At 36.6% G+C, this 20,221-nt stretch overlaps 2 protein-coding genes across 3 annotated transcripts in view; one reads left to right on the plus strand and one right to left on the minus strand.

Moving 5' to 3' along the window:
• Positions 1-3,709, plus strand: part of ADAD1 (adenosine deaminase domain containing 1) — a 32,863-nt gene extending 29,154 nt beyond the window's left edge. For both annotated transcript variants that reach the window (XM_016203252.2, XM_016203253.2), the window contains exon 11: positions 3,596-3,709. In XM_016203252.2, the coding sequence (XP_016058738.2) occupies positions 3,596-3,709 (114 nt within the window). The remainder of the gene's footprint in view (positions 1-3,595) is intronic.
• Positions 3,710-9,249: 5,540 nt separating this feature from the next.
• IL2 (interleukin 2) lies at positions 9,250-14,162 on the minus strand. Its single transcript, XM_016203254.2, has 4 exons — positions 14,016-14,162; positions 13,866-13,925; positions 11,389-11,535; positions 9,250-9,415 (listed from the first exon to the last, which is right to left on the minus strand). Exons 1-4 carry the CDS (start codon positions 14,160-14,162, stop codon positions 9,305-9,307), a joined length of 465 nt encoding a protein of 154 aa, XP_016058740.2. The 3' UTR covers positions 9,250-9,304.
• Positions 14,163-20,221: the final 6,059 nt, after the last annotated feature.

Consider the following 20,221-nt stretch of genomic DNA (forward strand, 5'->3'; position numbering starts at 1 on the left):
AAGATGAGAAATATTACTAGAGACAGAGCAAAATGGTGAAAGGTTAATAATACACGAGGAACATGTAACAACTGTGTATGTATATGGGTGTAACAACAGAAATCATTATTCATTTGGAAATTAACCTCTGAATTACCCACGAGTTGGAAGAAATTGTAAGGGAAATTAAGAAATAGCTTGAACTGAGGCAAAATGAAAATACAATATTAAAATTTATGGAATATAGTCAAAGAAGTGCTTAGAGAGAAATTTATAGCTTTAAATTAGAAAGGAAGAGATTCATGAAATCAGTTATTTGAAGTTTCACCTTAAGGTGTAGAAAGAGAGCAAATCAAAAGTAAGAGGGAGGAAATAATACAGAACAGGATGGAAATCAATGAAATAGGAAACAGAAAAAATCATAAAAAATCAAATAAAAAGTTGGCTCATTGAAAAAAGTAAACAAAATTGATAATCCTTTAGGCTAGCTGAGAAAAAAAATTAAGATAACACTAATGATCAAAATCTGGAATGAAAAGAAGGGTCATCCACTATAGACCCCAAAGGGCTAAAATAATTATAAGGGAATATTATGCACAACTTTTTGTCAACAAATTAAACAAGTTAGATAAATGGATATGTTCTTAGAAAAACACAAATTACAAAACCTGAATAAATAGAATATCTGTATTGAACTAAAGAAATTGAATTGCTAATTAAAATTCTTTCCCTAAAGTAAAGCAGATATGGCTTCACTGGTGATTTTATCAAACATAAGCAAAAAATAATACAAATCCTATACAAATTCTTCATACAATAAAGGAAGAGAGAGTGCTTCCTTTATTTTATAGGACACAGCTCACTTTATAAGGCCATTGTCTCAGGAACATAAATGCAGAAATTCTTAAGACATTGACAAAACAAATCCAGCAACATATAAAGGATTATACACCTTGACCAAGGAAGTTTATTCCAGGATTGCAAGGTTGATATAATATCAGAAAATCATTTGATGTAATACATTATATGAATAAATTAAAGTTCAAAGCCCACATAATTATCTCAAAAGATGGACAAAATGTACTTGACAAAATCTAACACCTAATTACAATAAAAACACTGAACAAATAAGAAAAAAGTAAACTTCCTCATCTTGATAAAGGGCATCAACTAAAAACCTACCATTGACATCACACTTAATGGTGAAAGATTGATTACTCTTCCTCTCTCTTGCCCCCAATGTTGGGGAAGAAAGCAAGAATGACACATCTCACCATGTCTGTTCGACATTAGTCATGTTAAGGCAAGAAAAAGAAGTAAAAGGCTTCCAAGACTGTGAAGGAAGAAGAAAAACTGTCTAAATGATGTAATCTTGTATGTAAAATATCTTATGGAACTTACCAGAAACAAATATCTACATGTGTGAATTCAGCATACAGTATAAGAACAATATAGAAAAATACATTGTGTGTGTGTGTGTGTGTGTGTGTGTATATATATATGGAATAATACTCCAAAATACACAGTAGCATAAAAAAATACTTAGGAATAAATTTAACAATAGAAGTGCAAGACCTGTACACTGAAAATAAAATATTGCTGAGAGAGGTTAAAGAAGACCTAAATAAATGGAGAGATGTACCATTTCATGGATTGGAAAACGCATTATTGCTAGGATGTCAGTTCTGTCCAAATTAATCCTTGAATTCAATGCACACTCCATAAAAAATGCAGCAGGCTTTTGTGTAGAAATTGGCAAGCTGATTCTAAAATTGATGTGTAAATCCAAAGGATATAGAAGAACTAAAACAATTCTTTAAAAAGAATAAAATTGGTAGACTTATCCTACCTCGTTTCAAAATCTGTTATAAAGGCACAGTAATCAAGACAATGTATTGATATAGAGACAAGTAGGTTGATGGAACAGAATAAATCCACACACTTATGGTCAATTGATTTTGTACAGTGGTGCCAAGGTAGTTTAATGGGAGAAAGAATAGTCTTTGGACACATGATGCTGGGATGGTGGAATATCCATGGGCAAAACAAAAAAAAATTAATTTAGACTTATACTAGTCATGCAGAAAAAGAACCTCAAAATTGATCATAGATCTAAACGAGCTAAAACTATGAAACTTCCAAGGAAAACATGAGAAAATATTTATCTTCTTAGATTAGGGAAGTTTTCCTTAGACATGACACCAAAAGCACACAACCCATAAATGAAAGAGAAAAAAAAGGTTATTTAGACTTCAAAATTTAAAACTCGGTTTCAGAAGTCATCACGGGGGCTGGATGAAGGGATCAGAGGGGAAAAAACAGGGACATTTACAGTAGTTTCAACAATAAAAATAAGGAAAAAACAAAACAAAAATAACAAGCACGGACTGGAAAAAAAAACTTGCAATCTGAGGTCTTGGATCTAGAATATATTATGAACTCTTACAACTCAGTATTAAGAGGGCAAACAACCCAATTTTTAAAAGTGGCAAATAATACATCCACAGGGCTAATAGACATAAAAGATGCTCAGCCTTATTAGTCATTAGGGTAATGCAAAAATTGAAGCCCAGTGAGATACTGCTGCACGCCCACTAAAATCCTAAAGACCGACTCTACAGGTGTCATGGAGAAACTGGAGAGCTCCTGCACAGCTGGCAGGAACATAAATGGTATGATCATTGGGGAAAACAGCTTGGCAATTTCTTACAGTGGAAAACATATATTTACCATGTGACCAGCGCTTCCACTGGTATCTATTGTGACGAAACATAAACATGTCCTCACAAGACTCAAACATAAATGTTTACAACAGCGTTATTCATAATAGCCCCAAACTGGAAACACTCCAGATGTTCACCATCGGGTGAATGCATGAGTAATGTGATAGATATACCCATATGATGAATGCTGATCAGCAAAAAAAGGGAACAAACTACTGTTACATAAAGCAACATGAGTGAATCTGAAAACATGCTAACTGAAAGAAGTCTGACACAAGAATACATATTAATGTTCATCAATTTTTATGAAATTTCTAGAAAAAACAAAACTTTAGAGACAGTAGATTTGTGGTTCCCAGGGCTGGGGCCAGAGCTACAAACTGATTACAAATAGAACTCTTTACAGGTGATGGAATTGTCTTACCAACTGGACTGTGGTTGCACACCTATATAAAAATTTACTAAAAAACATCAAACTGTATAGTTACATGGGTGAATTTATGGTATGTAAATTGTACCTCAATAAAGCTTTATTTTAAGCTCATTTATCTGTTCATTTATTTAAAAAAATCAAAATATTAATGGTGGTTATCTATAGTTTAAGGATTATAGGTGATTTTAATTTTCTTCTTTATGTTTTTATCTATTTCACAAGTTTTCTGTAATAAGTATGATTGCTCCCTTAATTTAAAATGTTAAAGAAAAAAATTCTTTTAGGACTGTTGGAAAGGAAAATTTTTAGTTTCAAAACTAATACTGAGGGGAAAAAACAGTCATTCAAAAATATTTTAATTTTTAAAATGTCAAACTAAAGAGACAAGATTAGGGCTACTTACTTTTCATAAGCCAAATTCTGCCATTGTTCTATAATTCAATTTGTTTTCTTTCTATAGTGCTTGTCTGGATCCTATCAAGAAGCTAAAACTTTGTTGAAATCCTACTTACAGCAGCATGGCTATGGCACCTGGATTGTGAAGTCTCCCTGTATAGAGCAATTTAGTATGTGAATTAGGCAATCCATTGTCACATTAAAAATCTTTTCTTTTTTTGGTGTGTTTTGACTAGTAAATTAAAAATAAACATATTGGTGATTTTCAGCTTTCAAAATCAGAATCTTGCAACAGCACTGTTTAGAGATTGTTGAAAATTTGTAAATACTCGTGTCCAAGTACATTGAAGCATTAGGGTTTTGAAGTTTTATTTTTGGGAAAAATAACTACCTTATTCATTATGCAGCCATTTTGTATTTATTTTTACAAACATTATAAAGCCATTACCCTTTTTGTAGTTTAACAGGAAATTCATTCTAAGTTTTTGTTTTAGAGCTATCCGTACAGCAAAAGATACTCAACATTGTGTCTTGGCATCTCACTTATTTTTTTTAATTAAAAATTAGAATCCAAGAATACAAATAATAATTTTTACTCACCTGTTGATTAATTCAACAGACATTTGAGTGCCTAATATTGCAATCACCATGCTACATGATACTAAAAAGAAGTAACTAAAACACTGTTTCTCATGTCAAAGTGCACATGTAAATGCAGAAAAATATTAAACATGTTAGGGAATAATTTGATAAATGAGTTATTCTGATTAATAGAAGATTATCAGAAAAGCTTTAAATAAGATTACTCATTTTCAAGTGTCCTATAAGATCCATCCAGTTATGAATTAATTCTTTATAATGAGATTGTTTAGCTTTATGTTTGTTTATACAATACTTAGATGAGAAGGGAAAGTTTAGTTACTCTTGAGTTAGAGTATGTATCTTTGTGAAACTCAGAGTTTATTCCATACTCTAGCCTCTTCGACGTATTCCTTAGTTTCAGTCACAGGTGAATTAATGAAACATTATTGGTTCTCAGACTTTATCTCTATTAGCTTGAATCTTTATTAAATTTGTAAGCTTCATGCCACCCCATCGGAACTGTTTTAATCTCTTATGATGTAGAGTTTTTTTTGTTTATTCTAAAAGTATGGCATAATTCATTTGATGAACATTGAAGTCATTCTGGAAAGACATGTCTTTCAGTAGACTAGACTCTATGCTTACTACTGTTAGGTTGAATCATGTAAAACTGACATTTTTTGATAGGTTAAAGGGGTCAAATATGGGCAGTTTCATATGGATCAACATAAATATACTATTAATAAGTTCTGTTTTCATCAGTTAGATGATACTTATTGCTCATTTCTCCAAACTAGTATTTTCTTATTAAATATTTTTAGTCTTTTTTCTGAATTGTTTCCTTCCACAACTAATTTCCAGTCTTTGTTATTTTTTGATAGTTAATTTGACTTTGAAAATACAAGATCTTTCACCTTCTCTTGGCTCCTGACATTGTGGGTATTTTGCTTTGGATTAACACTTAAATAAGGAAGAGCACCAAATGGTTAATACTTGCCTCTGAAAGTTTTGCCTAAATAGTAAAGGCCCTATGTTAGAGACTTCCATGAGAATCAGTAAAAGACTTTCTCAAGAAATGTACAGTTTTAAGAGTAAGAAAAAGCGAATGTACCCAACTGTTTTACAGACAATATACTAAGTACCCCTTATTTATTCAACATTACAGTCACTAAGTTCCTCTATGCGTTATGTTTACTTAGTTACATACTGTTTTGATTTAAAGGAAGAAAGATCATATCTAGAGAGGGGTATCAAGAGATGATGTAAAGTCTGAAGGAGATGGCATTTAGTAAAAGGCCGTCATTTAGTGGAAGGGGCAGGAGGTGGCGTGAAACCCAACATTGGCCTTCATGACTGTTACAAGTTATTTAATCTCTCAGCTCAGTTTTTCATTATTGCAAAGATGAAAGTGATACTAGTGGTCATTATTTTTCAGGGGTGGAAGCTTGATAGAAAGGGCTCCAAGCTATCCTTCATTAAAGCAGCAGTGCTTATTATCTTTTATCTATTATGTATTGGGTTACATAAGATGTTTTGCTTGAAGAAAAGTAAACTTCTAAAGTCAGACTTCTAAACTTCAACTTCTAAAATTGTTCATAAACCAGTAAATTAGTTGCATCTAGGTTGAAGTCCTCTTTTAGCTCTAAGGTTCTGTTATCTGAGCAAGCATTGAAGGACAGATAAAATTTATGAGGATGTAATAAAGCAAAGATTAGAGAGGAAATGTCAGTGTTTGAGGCTAAAGTATAGAACTCCTGATGGAGAAGTTGAGCATTGAATCTAGCATATTTTCTCAGTTTGGGAAGCAAAGGGGAGCTTTTGAAGGATTTTGCGTAGGGAAATGGCATACATTTAAACACTGCTCCACAACATTTTCTTTGTTTACTTGTTACACTCTAAAATGTAAAATTCACAATGTTTGCAATTCAATAAGACACTATCATGAATACAAAAAAGTAAATATTATTCACAATAGAGAAAAATATTAATAAATGAAGACTAACCTAGAAGTGACTTAGATGTTAATATTTGCTTATAATAGTAGGAGGACTTCATCCATGTGCATGTATTTATAGAGGAGCTGGCCAGTGTGATGGTTATGACTTACAGGGATATGGGATGTTAGCAGGTCAGAGGATATGCCCTGCCGTTGGGTCAGCTCTACTTAGGGAATCTTGGGTGGTGCAAATGCATTACTGAGCAGCTAGCTCAAGGCAAGATGGGGGGAGTCAACCATGAGGAAAGAGAAGAACCAAGTGGAAGCAGAGCATTTGCATTGAAGAAGGAAGGGGCAGATACGAGAGAATAGCAGATTGTATCCAGGGTATTTTCAAAGTTTGAATTCTTAGATTTAACCCCGGCCTATACTTTGTCATGCTTCCCTCACTCTCGGTCTAACTCAGTCATTAGGAGAAATAGTACAATAGTTAAAATACTGGCATGAGTGATGGCTTATGAATGGGGATTTAGTGTTGAGCCCCTTCAACCTTTGAGGGGTCTGTTGTGGGGCCAGGGACAGCTGGAGCCCTGGACAATTAGATCTGGGCTTAGAAAGCCTGTTTTGACCCCCACGTTCAGTAATTCCATTTTCTTATCTGTAGCCATGGTATAAAAAAATGTTAGCAATATTCTGAACTTTTTAATAAAAAACATAGTTGTGTTTATCATGTATTAAGGCAGTACCTATACAGGGTAAAACAGACATTTCATTACATCTGTTATAAAAACTTTTGTAGTTGGGAGGTATTTTTAGATAATTTTATTTTGCACATGAAATGAAGTGAGCATTTTAAGAGAGCCTTAGATGAAACTTGTGAAAAATAATCTGATCACAGTGTATACATGAAATATATAAAAATGCTTTGAAAATATTGATGGGGACTGGTATGAATGTCGTCAAGCTTCATAACAGTTAATGAAGGATCACTGTGAGTTACAAATGCAAGTTTATTTTCTTCGAGAACCAGCTGAAATTGATCGTCCCTAAAGATAAAGATAATTGTCCTTTGATGTGATAAAGGAGAAAGAATATTGTTAAGTAAACAGGAAGCATAAGAATTTCCTTTTTAGAAATCTTTTGATCCTGATACATCCTATAAATTGACTTAAAGTACATCTTAGTGCTCTGTCACTCCTTGTGTTATAGTAGATGTCAGATATATTTGATTTTGTGTAGTGGCTTCAGTGGTACCAGAGGAGCACCATCTGTCACTTCTGGTCCCAAGAAGGAAAACCACCACAGAACTCTGGTGGCCCAAGGGTCCCCCTTACCTGTGCATTTCTCTGTCTTCCTGGGCAAGATGAAAAGACTGCACAGACTGACCCATCCCAACACTGCCTTTCCCTGGGCCTGTGCACTCTTCTGTGGGGAAGCTCCAGTTCTTCAACATCATTGAAAGAGGCCACTTGGGAGTCCGAGCCTTTTACTCAACTATTAATGCCATTTGCAAGATCTCATTAAATTCTGAATCCCAGGGAGTTGCATTAATCTCAGTTAAATCAGCCCGTACATGACATTTTCCACCCGTGTTGGTCTAAACACTCTATCTCACTGCCCAGCAATGTTGAGACCTTAACAACTCCCATTTTAGGCCTGGAGGCAATGAAAACTGGTAGGGGTGAGTTCTGAGGAAAATTACCCTTAATTTGTGAGCCATTGGAACTCTTTTAATGAGAGGAGTGGTTTTTCCTTGGAAGGGACACAACTAAAGAACAAACGGATGTTCTCCACCTATTTGTCCACATCCCACATCTCAGGGCTCCACTCCTTCCTGCCCTTAGTGGGAGAGACCTGGAGGGTCTAACTACATCTTTGCAGACCTTACATCAGACTCTACCCTCAGCCATGTGTATATGCCCTGTGACTACTGTGGAAATGGATTATTTCAAAACTGCCAATGAGGACTTAAATACACATTTTTAATTGTATATTCGTAACTTTAATTTTTTCCCTTTCTGTGTCTGGACCATGAGAAGAATCTAGGTGATAATCGCAATTTTCATAACTACTGTTGCTGTAGCAATTAAGTGTCATGGCCTTGGATCTCATAATACCTTGTCCTCCATCTGCATTTCGTCCTGTGCTACCATTGATAATAATTTAATGAAGATGCTACTACATCCCATAGATTTCCCATATCTTACTATCATTGTGGTCCTTGAATATATGAACAATCCAGTTACAGGAGCCTATTTGAGAGTCTATTTCTTGGTGCTAGTTCCAGTACAATTACTGTGTCTGGGTCAGGAAACAGATGGCATATTCAGAATAATTCAAGGAGGAACTTAGAAAGAGATGCTTTACAAAGAGCTAGGGTGCAGGGAAACTGCAAGGGATAGTACAGTTCCTGGAGCTGGTAACAGAAGTGCACCATGCCTGGCTTGAAGGGAGGAGTGGAAAGAAAGGTTAGCAGAACCCAGAGGGAAAAAGTCTTGAGAGAGCTGCCTTGGCTGAGAGGCACAGCCACCTAGAGGCCACTTTACAGGGAGAGTTGGGAATCTCTAATATCCCTCCCGCCTCCCACCAGGGCTCCCCAGTGGTAGGACTCAGTGGAAAACCAGTGGGCAGGGAGACCCCTGAGGGCAGAGAACAAGGTGTAAGATGTTGGAGAATGGGTGGAGAGGCACACCAATTGTATGAACAAAGTTTCAAGAATGTTTGTCTTTGGCATCTTGTTTACAGCATGATCTGAAGAAGGAAAATCGTATAATTTGATGAGGTTTTCTCAGACTAGAACCAAGGAACTGATCAGCTTGTGGTAGGAGAAAGCAAGAGCTTTGAGAAGCCCATTTTCTTATTTCACATACCCTCCAGGGGAAGAAGGACTTTTGTAGGCATCTTAACTATCTTGTGAGGTCACAGGAGTAATTTGGAAATATTTTAGTGATTGCTCTGTGCCATTCTCAGAATAACATCTGGGCTTGTTATTTATCACCTTTATTAAATAATTTTATGAACTGATCTACATATACATTATATTTAACAATTCAATATAAAAATAAATACTTTGGGATAAATAATTTACATACATTTTTAGAGCCCTTAGGGCTTACAAAAAGAATCTTAAAAGATCCATATTTATCATCTGAAGACAAAGAATAATAGTTACAAAAGGTAGCAAACCATACATCAAAAAATAAATATTTTTAAATATTTAAATAAATAGCCTGATACATTTTAAATGGGAGGCACTCAAATCAGTGTTGAGAAGATGCTTTGACAAAAGGTAATCCATTTGTTCAGGAATTCTATGATGTTCACCGCCTCATCATTATAGTCACATGTGAATCTCGTTTCAGGTCCCTAAAACACAAGAATTGTAATTTCTTTTTTATTTCAGGGTGGTTTACCTTAGATATAATTATTCTCAATTGAAGTATTACAGGCTTATGGCCTTTATTTTCAAGGAAGTTAAACATTAATCACATTTTCTTGAAATAATCAAATTGATAAGCGAAAATTATGTCATGACACCAAGTGATAGTAACACACAAGCTGAGATTTTCCTCACTTGTTAATTCTGTCAATTTCAATGAACACAATATTTATTCCCCTTGAATTATACATATATTTTTTTGTTAATCCTCACCTAAGGATATTTTTTTCATTGATTTTTAGAGAGTGTGGAAGGGAAGGAGGAAAGGAACTGGGGAGTGAATGAACCTACAACTGAGGTATGTGTCTTTGACCAGGAATCAAACCCATGACCTTTTGATGGTGTGGGGAGATGCTCTAACCAATGAGCCACATTGGCCAGGGCTACCAGGAAGCATTTTAAATGAAAACAGGACTTGACAAATATTTCATTAAATATTGCATGCAAAATCAAGTTCTTAACCCTCCTTTCCTGTGGGTGTAAATCTATATAGGTTATATGTGTGCAGTGATATACACATTATACTTTCTTTTTTAAACCTCAAATCTCCTTTTATTCTATTTGAGTGAATCTCTTCATATATTCCCCCAAACCAGATAAAACCAGTCAAGAGTAAGTTAGGACAAGCTTTTGCTTGGGGGAAATTTGTGTGAAGAACAATTTCATAAATACTCATACCGACCCCTACCCCACCTCAGTATCGGTCAAGGACCAACTTTTGAAAGTCTAAACACTGGAAATTTTGTTCTGTGGGCTTTTTGGAAATTAACCTCCTCTGCCATAGGAGCTATTTCAACTCTAGCTGACAAGCTAAAATATTCTGATGTATCGTAAAATAAAATAGGGCTTTTCAAATTTGAAGTAATTCCTATCTTGGAAACATAACCAAGTGGGATAAAGTATTCCCTTTAAATAAGCTATTGCAGTGCTATATACTTTTCTACATATAATTGAATATTATAGCCTCTTAGAGGGTTAGATATTTATAACATCTGGCTTTTGAAACTCAGTCTCTGATTTTCACATATTCTCTTAATTTTGCATTAAGAACTTAAGAGTTAGTTTTCTGATGTTGGTCAAAAATTTTAAAGCATACCTCGACATAGATGAGAGACAGTCTATCAATGTCTAGATGACATTGCTTTCAATATATTTTAAAAGAATTAAATGAAAGAAACAGTCTACTAATAAAATGACTCCTGTTTGGAAACAACTAGAGTTAAGATTTTTAGAACCTTTGTTCTACTATCATTAAAATTATGCTGTTTATTTAGGATACCTATTAACTCATGAATTTTTTACTCTGACAGATGGGATGAGAAAAGAGAGCCATGAATCTGTTTCACATCACCTGAGTCCCTTGTATATTTCATGCTTCCCGTGCATTTAAAAATATTTAAGGTTCTGCAAGTATTACTTCTAAATAAGGAGTTAATTATCTATTACATTGGCCATTTTAATGGTTGCTGATTTTTAGACCAACCTCTCGGTCCTTCAACCAGTGGTAGGGAAACCCCATTTAAAGGCCTTTTAGGTAATCAGTGTTGGCCATTCTGGAAAAGGACCTGAAGGAATTTAAAAATATATGTAATGAAACCTGTCTGCTTTCTGTGAAATTCAGTATCTTCTCCTACTTCTAGTGTTGTGTTAATGTGAGGGCTGACAGTGCAGGGTTGGGGGCTTGTCCCCGAGTGGATGGTGCGTGGAAACCCTCTGACTCTTACCCTCACACCTTATACTTCCCAGCTCCACAGTGTATCACCTAACACACAAATGATTCATGTGCTCACAGTGGACTTAAAATGTATGAGCACTTCACAAATACCAAAAATGCTGTACCACTCTAAAATGCCCCTCCATGTATTTTCTTTCCAGGCGAGCAAGTGAAGTAATGCCTTACCTTCAGTTTCAGAATGAGTACATTGATATTGCTCATTAATTCCTTGATATCTTTCAAGTGAGAGTTTTTACTTTGAGCTAAATTTAGTACTTCCTCCAGAGGTTTGAGGTCTTCTTCTAGACACTGCAGATGTGTCAGTTCCGTGGTCTGTAATAATAAAAATAATTATCAGATCAATTTGCCCTGACTAAAGGTCAATCAGAAAGTAATGTCAAATTTTATTAAGCGTAACTGCATATAGTTTTTACCACTCTCTCTGTTCTCAGCATTATTGTTGAGATGGACCAATAGAGTTTACATAAGACTGGAAAAACTAGAGTTCAACTACCCACAATTAGAATTAACTGTTAGTTAAAAATGAATCATTAATTTCAGCTTAATTTGGTTATGCAAAAAGTCAACATTTCTGCACCAATTGCAAGGAAAAGATATAGGTTGAATTCTATCCCAGGCTGTATAGAAGTTATTAGGAACAGAATAGGAATGTGGAAGTATGGGTCACAGTCTGTGATTCTAGTGTTTCATGGTTTAAGAGTTGAGAATCAGAGAATGTTAGGACAGAAGGAGCTCTCAGATGCCATTGGTCACAGTCCAACATTTTATAGATTAGCCATTGTAACTGTGTATAGGATTGGCTCTCAAAGTAGCAAGTCATATATAACTGCATCTTAATTGTTTACTATTCTATAATAAATACATTAAGATGCATTTAAAAAAATTATCTGTACCAACCAAATGAAACATTGCAATATTTGAAGGATTTTTGAATAGGCCTCCTGATTTAGACACACACACGTAATGATAATATTTCACACTTCTATGGTACATTGTAATTTCAAAGTGTTTTCTTCTAAATAAGCCCATTTAAGTCTCATAACCACCTTTTGAGATAGGCAATGCAGTGTTATGTCCATGTTACAAATTAGGAATGTAAATCTCAGAATTTGTATTCTCTCCGAGGTCACACAATCAGGAGGAGCCAGGATTAAATTTCAGTTTTTCCTTTATAGCATTAACCTAGCATCCTTTGAGTTAAATGTTTTTATCATTTTCTGAAATCTTTTAGAAACATGGAATGGTTGTAAAATGAATAAGTGAATGGAGTTTATCACATTACTTTTGGTTTCAAACAGATCTTGAGTTGTCATTTAGAAACTGTTAGATTTCAAAGAATCTACCACCCTCTAAACTATGCACACATTTCATGTTATCTTTCTAACAATCTTCAGAGGGAGAGGTAGGACTGCACCACACAGATCTTTCAACATTTTTATCTACTGGCCTCTCAACTTGCTACTGCAAGTTCTACAAGTTTAAGGCTGGAGTTTTCAGCATGAGCAATTTGGAGCTAGTCCCCTCAGAAAAATCTAGAGTCTAAGTTGCTGGAGGCAAGAGATGTGTATCTCTGATTCAGCTGGAGGAGATCTCTTAAGTTATTTCCTTTTCATCTTTCAAAAGAGTAGCTTGAATCATAACTTGAGTAAGTAAGAGGCAGAACAAGGAAACTGTATCTGTGATCCTTTAAATCCCTTTTTTTTTCTGGGCTTGCATTCATGGAACAGGCTTTTCCCAGCCCCAGTTTTACCTGTTCTCTGTTGAACTGCACAGTTGTTAGTCCTCGCTTAGCAATAGGGGTGTGGACGATCTATGCTTATCTAACTACCTGAATCCCAAAACAACCAAATGGAGCTTTTAAACTTGGAAAATGAGTCATATAGCATAAGTCTCTAGGCCTATTGGCATAAAGTTGTGTAAGTCCACAATATTACTTTATGCTCCCCAGGGAGAATTTTGTCTTTACTACTTACTACAAGTAATAGCAAATGCCTGTATGGTGCTCACCATATGCCAGATGCTTGTAGGAGTCCTTTACATTTACTCATTAATCCTCACAGAACTATATGAAGTACAGATATAGATACGAAACTTAGTCACAAAGAGAGCTAACTGCCCAAGTTCACAAAAGCTAGGACATAGCAGAGCTGAGATTTCAGTTCAGATCTGGCCCTCGGGTCTGTGCTATGGATTAGTGCTTCACTGCATCTCAAAGACAGACCCGTAGGGATCTCTCCTAAGACACAGGATTTAATTTAAAGTGGGTTGCTCTGACATCAGTTTTGATCATTTGCATGGTAAAAGTAAATAATAGATATTTCTAGCATTTTACATTTTCAAATAAAGCAGTAAGTCAGCACAATCTTGTTTTAAAACTGTCCCAGCAATAAAGTGAGAATATTATTCTTGTCTTCTTCCTACTTCCTTCCCCTCCAAACACAAACACAAGGATATAGAAAAAATATATAGACAAAACCATTTTACAGAAGCCCCATTATCAAACTTGGGTATTTTTTTTTTTTCAAATATCCAAGTTATTAGTAACTTTTTCTCAGGTGAAATGCCATTAATATAATCAGTGCGCAAATTTCCATTTTACTTTGCATCTTAATAAAACACAAAATGAACTTAGTTGTACTTACCTTCCTGGGCATGTAAAATTTAAACGTGAGCATCATGGAGAGCGTGGGGTTCTCGTAATTCTGAGAAAGTACAACAGATTGTTATTACAAAGTGCACTCCAGGCAGAAAAGGTAAAGGGAGTCATTTTAGCAAGCAAGGGATATACTTACTCTGACTATGTTCAGAAGCCGATTCAGATCCAGCATCAATTGCTCCAGCTGCTGCTGTGTTTCCTGGCTGGAGCTCGAGGTAGGTGCACCGTCTGCGATGAATGCAAGAGTTAGTGCAATGCAGGACAAGAAGTGCATCTTGTACATTGTGGCAGGAGGTGAGGTTGCTGCGAGTAGTGATTAGAGAGCTGATAGGGAGGTCTCGAGCAAGAGGAGCAATTTATACTGTTAATTCTGGAAAAATAGCATGGGGGTGTCGAAATATTTTACATATTACACATATTTTCAAAGACTCTACCTGTGTGGCAAAAAGCATTACCTTTATTTTTCCTCTTCTGATGACTCTTTGGAATTTCTTTAAACCCCCGTGAGCTGACTGAATGGATGTAGGTGAAATCCCTCTTGGTTACATTAGCCCACACTTCTGTGGCAGTTCCAATGCATACACCTCACGCCTTCTGTATGAAACAGTTTTTCCTCCTCTTTCATTAAGGGGGTGGGGAGACAAAAGTGGCTCATGAAAATTTTCTCTTTGTCGTAAAACTATGCTGAACATGTGGCTCACCCTATTGTGGACGAGAGCTGGAGCAAATAGTTGAAAAGAATAAATGTTTAGATTTGTTGATTAGACAGGAAGAATATTGGTTTCCTGTTTCAGGATGGTTTTGCCTTTTTATCTAGACAATGCCTGAGCTAATGTGTACAACATGATAGATTACTTCTTCCATAGTCAGCTAGAGAAATACTAAGATTAGGATGCATAACGTGCTCATTGATCTTGAGATACTGTTTTCTGCTCTTTTAATTTTAACATGTTTCTTGTATCTGTTTAAACCTTACTGTCTGTACTGTACTTTTTAAAAACATGTAGTGTTCAACAAACAAATACTCAGAACACGTTTTGCAGTCAAGGGTACTGATGTTGTGTTTGTGTGTGTGTGAGACAAATTTAATTTTGCTCCTTTACTATTTTTGCTGAGCATCAAGGGGATATAACAAGAGTTGTAATGTTGCCACACCCAGGAATACTTTTCTTCCTCTCAGTTTCTCAGGGACCACCTCAGCTATTAGATGCCTCTCGTCCCCCATGTACATTTCATTTCTTTCTCTCCCCTTGCTCTCTCTGCCTCACAGATTGCTTATATTTCTTTCCATATGAGGCAAAAACAAGCATAACAATAGGGATCCCTGTTTGTCTGTCTGAAGGAAGCTTACTGACTGGGATTTCTGGGTACCATTTGTACATTCTCTAGGAGAAAGATAATAGGACCTGACCACATGCCCTGTATGATACTAGCCCAGTCAGTGTGGCTGGGGTGAGGAGGGCATGGTAGTAAGTAATCCAGGAGGAAATGGTGGACTGGGGGGGAGGGCGGTATCTGTGTGTGCGCCTTGTGGAGTGAGAGCAGTCCTCGGAGCAGGTGTACCTGGGCTCATTTATTCCAAGATGATGTTTCTAATACAGCAGCAGTGAGAACTTAGTAACAGAAGTTGTTAAGAGGGACATCCATGATCATTCCTGGAGCAGCTTTATGGAAAAATGAATACACTGCTACAAACAACTGTGACTGATGGACAAATACAGAAGAGAGTTTGCATTCAAGCGTACAGATACTAGTTTTATAAGACTTTACATGTGTCATATGGAAACTGATCCACATGTTTCTAGTTTTATGTTTTCACCTCTTTAGTAGATTTTCATTTATCCTCTAAAGCTCCTGGGACACTGTGAGTGTAAAAATAATAGCTATGAAATAAGGTCAGTATTTTTTAGTTAGTAGACTGAGGAGGATACTCAGGATGGTAGTTAATTTTTTCTCAGTATAATATACTAACTGCCTGAAGGACGGGATAGGTCTAGATTTCTAATTTCAACTGGAGAGAACCCAAGATAAAGTTTTACCCTTTCTCAAAGAGATTACTTGTAACTCCTCCATTTTTTAAAAAAGTTTTTTTAAAAATTGACTTTGGGGGAGAGAGGAAGGAGAGGGAGAGAGAGAAACATTGATGTGAGAGCATAACATCGATCGGCTGCCTCTTGCACTCCCCTTAGCCTACTATTGGGGATCCAGCTCAAAACCTGGGCATGTGCCCTGACTGAGAATTGACCTGGCAACCCTTTGGTGCATGGGACGACACCCAATCAAATGAGCCACACTGGCCAGGGCTAACTCATCCTTTACTTCCATACTCATTTCATGTCTACTCTTTAAACAGATATTTATCTAGCACCTACAATGCCCACAGAAGGGGAGAGAAAAAGCCCAGTGTGCTGGCACCAGTCTACTTGAACCTTACAACGACCCTGGTGAGGGAGGCTTTCTGTTTTGCAGATTAGAAAACTGGAGCTTGGAGAAGTTATATAACTTCTTCTGGGTCATTCAGCCCTTTCTGCAGGAAAGGGCAGAACAAGGTTTTGAAACCAGAACATTCTGACGCCGAAGTCCACTCTCTTCCATTTGTATTCTTTCTGAAAGAACCTGAGGTGTAGCAGGGCAGATATGCACATAGACAAGTGTAATCCTGGGTGAAAGGCCATTGAGGCCTCAAGAGAAGTGGATAGAAAGAGTTCTGGAGAAGGAACAGACCTTAGAGTGGATTTTGACCACATGATCAAACTGTGGCCATGGAACTTTAGGGTCAGGAGGGTGGGGAGGCAGGCAAGGTTAGGCCCTCTAAGGGACACTTAACAAATATGCTTGTTGCAAAGAACAGAGAAACAGTGCTATTTACCTAGGCATTAGGCAATATTCTGAAGAATAGAAAACATCTTAATAAAATTTAAACAATTATAGTTCCTCACATAGACAATAATGAAGGAAAGCCAGATTAAAGACAAATCATTTTTTTATTTTATAAGAGAAGACATGAGTTAGAAACAAATGATCATGATCTTTTTTCTTTTATTACTAAAAAATGCAAAACACCTCTCTGCGCCTTTCAAACCAAAACCACAAAGTTAGCATTAGTTCTAAGGGAAAGGCTATTTAGTGATCTTGTTTCGTTTCTCTAAAGATTTCAGTGTCTCATCCCAGCATCATCAGCTCAGGCCTTTACCCTTCCAGAATGAAAGAACTTGAGCCCACACATTTCTCCGTGTGGGGGCTTTTCCAATGAGGCCTTTGATGTGCTCAGAGTCTTGATACTTATATTTCTCCGGCTATTTCCATTAGAGAATGGGTCAATATGGAGATATTTATGGGACTCTGTAGAAATATTACTATTGCATAATCGGCACCATTATGGAGTTTGGCCTTATTTCTTTCTTGAAATGCTTGGGGAGAAAGCTCCCATATGGTGTGGATACTTTCACTTTTTAACATGTCTGACACATGAGCTGGCCTTTCTGACTGTAGTGGTGACAAAGGCAGCAATAGACTGCTAACTACCTCAAGTCATATCCCTACTTACCTTTTGAAAATACAATTTTTCTGTTCAGTAAGAAGCTATTTTAGTTGCATATTAGCGTTGTTTGTGACTCAGCCTCTTTGACTCAAGAACAGCCCGAGTTCTGTAAAAAGGAAATTCCCATCTCTGGAGCTGCCTGTCAAGAGGCTGGTCAGTGAGTCGTACATGTTGTCCATCCATCAAAGCTCACTCTCCAAGACTTCGACTCCTGCAAGATTCTTCTTTCCACCCCCCTTCCTCAGCTTTGTAGAACTTTAACTTGGTCTGGAGCTTGATGCCTGTATCATTGCATCTCTTAATACTTTCTCTGTAGGCCGCCTAGCTTTTCATGATAGAGTTCTCTCCCTTTGACATTAGGACATAGTGTTGGGCAATCTCTGTACCACCCTGAGACAATTCAGGCAGGAGCTATGTTTCCTGTGAAATCTGCATTCCCCCAAGCACAGGTTGGTGCCCAGTGTTTGTCTCTGTGAGCCCTGTGGTCCTCCATAAGGTGATACCACTCATGGAAATCTATCTCGTTCATGTGAGCTCTCCTGTGTGGTCAGTTTTAATGGTGTTCATAACCTTTGGGATGGAAGAATGATTTATTCCCTTGGTACTTGTAATTTTGCAAGTGTTTTCAAATTCATTCTCCCATTGAGTCCCCATCTTATCGGTAAGAAACTTGATGTTTATAGAGGTTGAGTAACTTGCCCAAAATCACATTCTTAAGTTAGAGGCGAAGTTAGAGCAAAAACCCCAAGCCTTCCTGGCTCTCAATGATGTCATATATTTTCCAGGTAAAATACTGATGCCAAATTCTAGGCCCAGGAGGCCCCATAGAGAAGGCTGGATGAGATTGTGCCTTCTAACCCATCTCACTTCACTCCCTCAGCACCGCCCACCTTCACCTCACCAACCCCTCTAAGCAGCTTTAGGAATCTTAAGATTCCTAAGAACTTAGAGCAGCTGAATTTACACAGTTGCTACAGAAGCAGGATTTTGCTCATGTTTTGAATCTTGTCCTGGGGTCTTTTAAAAGCACTAGGGCACTTGATGTTGTCCTAACACTTGTCCCATATCTAAAGTAAGAAAATAGTGTGTCCACAGTGGATTGAAGCTGTCTTGTATTTAGGAGTGCAGAGCTCTAAGGCCGACTTGGGGATGTCGCAGTAACCAATTGTCTGCACTTGGGAACCAAGGGCCACCTCACTACGTGCATGTGATGAGAATGGGAGCATCTTCAAAACCTTTGGAAGTGTTCTTTTTGTGTCAGTATAAGACCCCTGTGACAAGTCACACAGCAGTTACCAGAGGCAGAATGTGATAACCTCCTGACAGTAATAGTAATAGATTTGTAAAACACTTCAAGTTCATAAAGCACTTTCACATCCATTGATCTCATTGTAAGGCAGAATAGTTAAGTAAGTTTCCTTGCTATAAGTACTTCATGAAGAACTTAAATTTCTTCACACATTAAGAACTAAGCCGAGATACATGTCATCATTAAAATCTTGTGAAAATAAAGTCATTTACATTTAAGTTTACATTCATCTAACTGCTTTTCCTGCCTAACTTTGTTTCTGAGTTCCCTATGGACCATGTGCTCTTTCCTTTTCTACAGTAGCTTTGGATGTATCACTGACCACCCATTGTTTATCATTCCTAATGTCAAAAGATAAGCTGAGGCATATTAAAAATTTTAAGAGTTTATTTTGAGCAAAAATGGATTCTAATTGGACAACATCCAATCTGGCAGATAGAAGGGGGCTCTGAGGAGCTGTGCAAAATGAAAGAAAGACTTTTATAGGCAGAAGGAAGTGGGAACAAAGGAGTATAGGCAATAAAGCCTAAACTTTATTGGCTACTGCAAGGTTTCTGCCCTGCAGGAGAAGGCACAGTTCTGTCCTCACTAGTACTGACCAGGTGATTGCTGATGGGTACAAGATTCCATTTCTGGGAGAGCCAAAACTGTAAGTCATGGTTTGATGACATGGTGCTTAGCATTAGTGACTCTATTTTGGGCCTGTTGTCTTGTTTTTAACAATAATATATATTTTAAAGAATATAACCTTATTTTTTATTTAAAAAGTATAACATCTATCTGTAAAATAATACATATTATAGAAAATTTGGAAAATATGAAGAAGCTTAAAAAAAGTAAATGAAAATTAACTGTAATCATACCAGGTAAGGATAACTATTGTTATCACATATTGGTATATGTCCATCTAGTATTTTTATTGTGGTTTTTTTTTACATGCTTATTCCCCTTAATAATGTGTCTTAAATATCTAATATTAAGCATTCTTCTAAAACATTAGTTTTAACAGTTGAATTCTGTTGTGACTGAATTCATTGATTGGAATTTACATTAATTCCAATCATTCACAAATATGAATAGTACTATAATTCACTAATATCTTTTACACATAAATATTTGTGCAAGTTTCTGATTCTTCTCTTACATTAAAATCCTGGATGTGGGATTCCTGGGTCAGAGAATATGAACAGTTTAAGGTTTTTTATGCTTAAAATCAAATTTTATAACAACCTTATACTCTTTATCACTGGTATGAGCCTATTTTCTCTACTGCCTACATAGTTCCTACATTATTAAACAGGGGAGGGGGCATGAGGGAGAAAGGGCATGGTGAAACGTGTGCTGATTGGTGGGTATGCCATTACCCTCTGGTCTACATTTGGAATTTGGAGTCAGTCAGACCTGGGTGTGAGCCCTACTTATCACTCACTGGCTGTGTGACTTTGAACAAATTATTTACCCTCCCTGAGCCTGTTTTTTCATTTCTAAAATG

This window comes from Miniopterus natalensis, chromosome 4 (assembly GCF_054644295.1).
Source record: "Miniopterus natalensis isolate mMinNat1 chromosome 4, mMinNat1.hap1, whole genome shotgun sequence".
NCBI lineage: Eukaryota > Metazoa > Chordata > Mammalia > Chiroptera > Miniopteridae > Miniopterus > Miniopterus natalensis.

Excerpts from the sequence above, each read along its gene's own strand:
- IL2 (XM_016203254.2), bottom strand. The coding sequence starts at position 14,162 with ATGTACAAGATGCACTTCTTGTCCTGCATTGCACTAACTCTTGCATTC. Across the intron at positions 11,536-13,865 it reads AATTTTACATGCCCAGGAAG|ACCACGGAACTGACACATCT; the intron begins GTAAGTACAACT and ends TTATTATTACAG. Across the intron at positions 9,416-11,388 it reads TACTCATTCTGAAACTGAAG|GGACCTGAAACGAGATTCAC; the intron begins GTAAGGCATTAC and ends CTTGTGTTTTAG.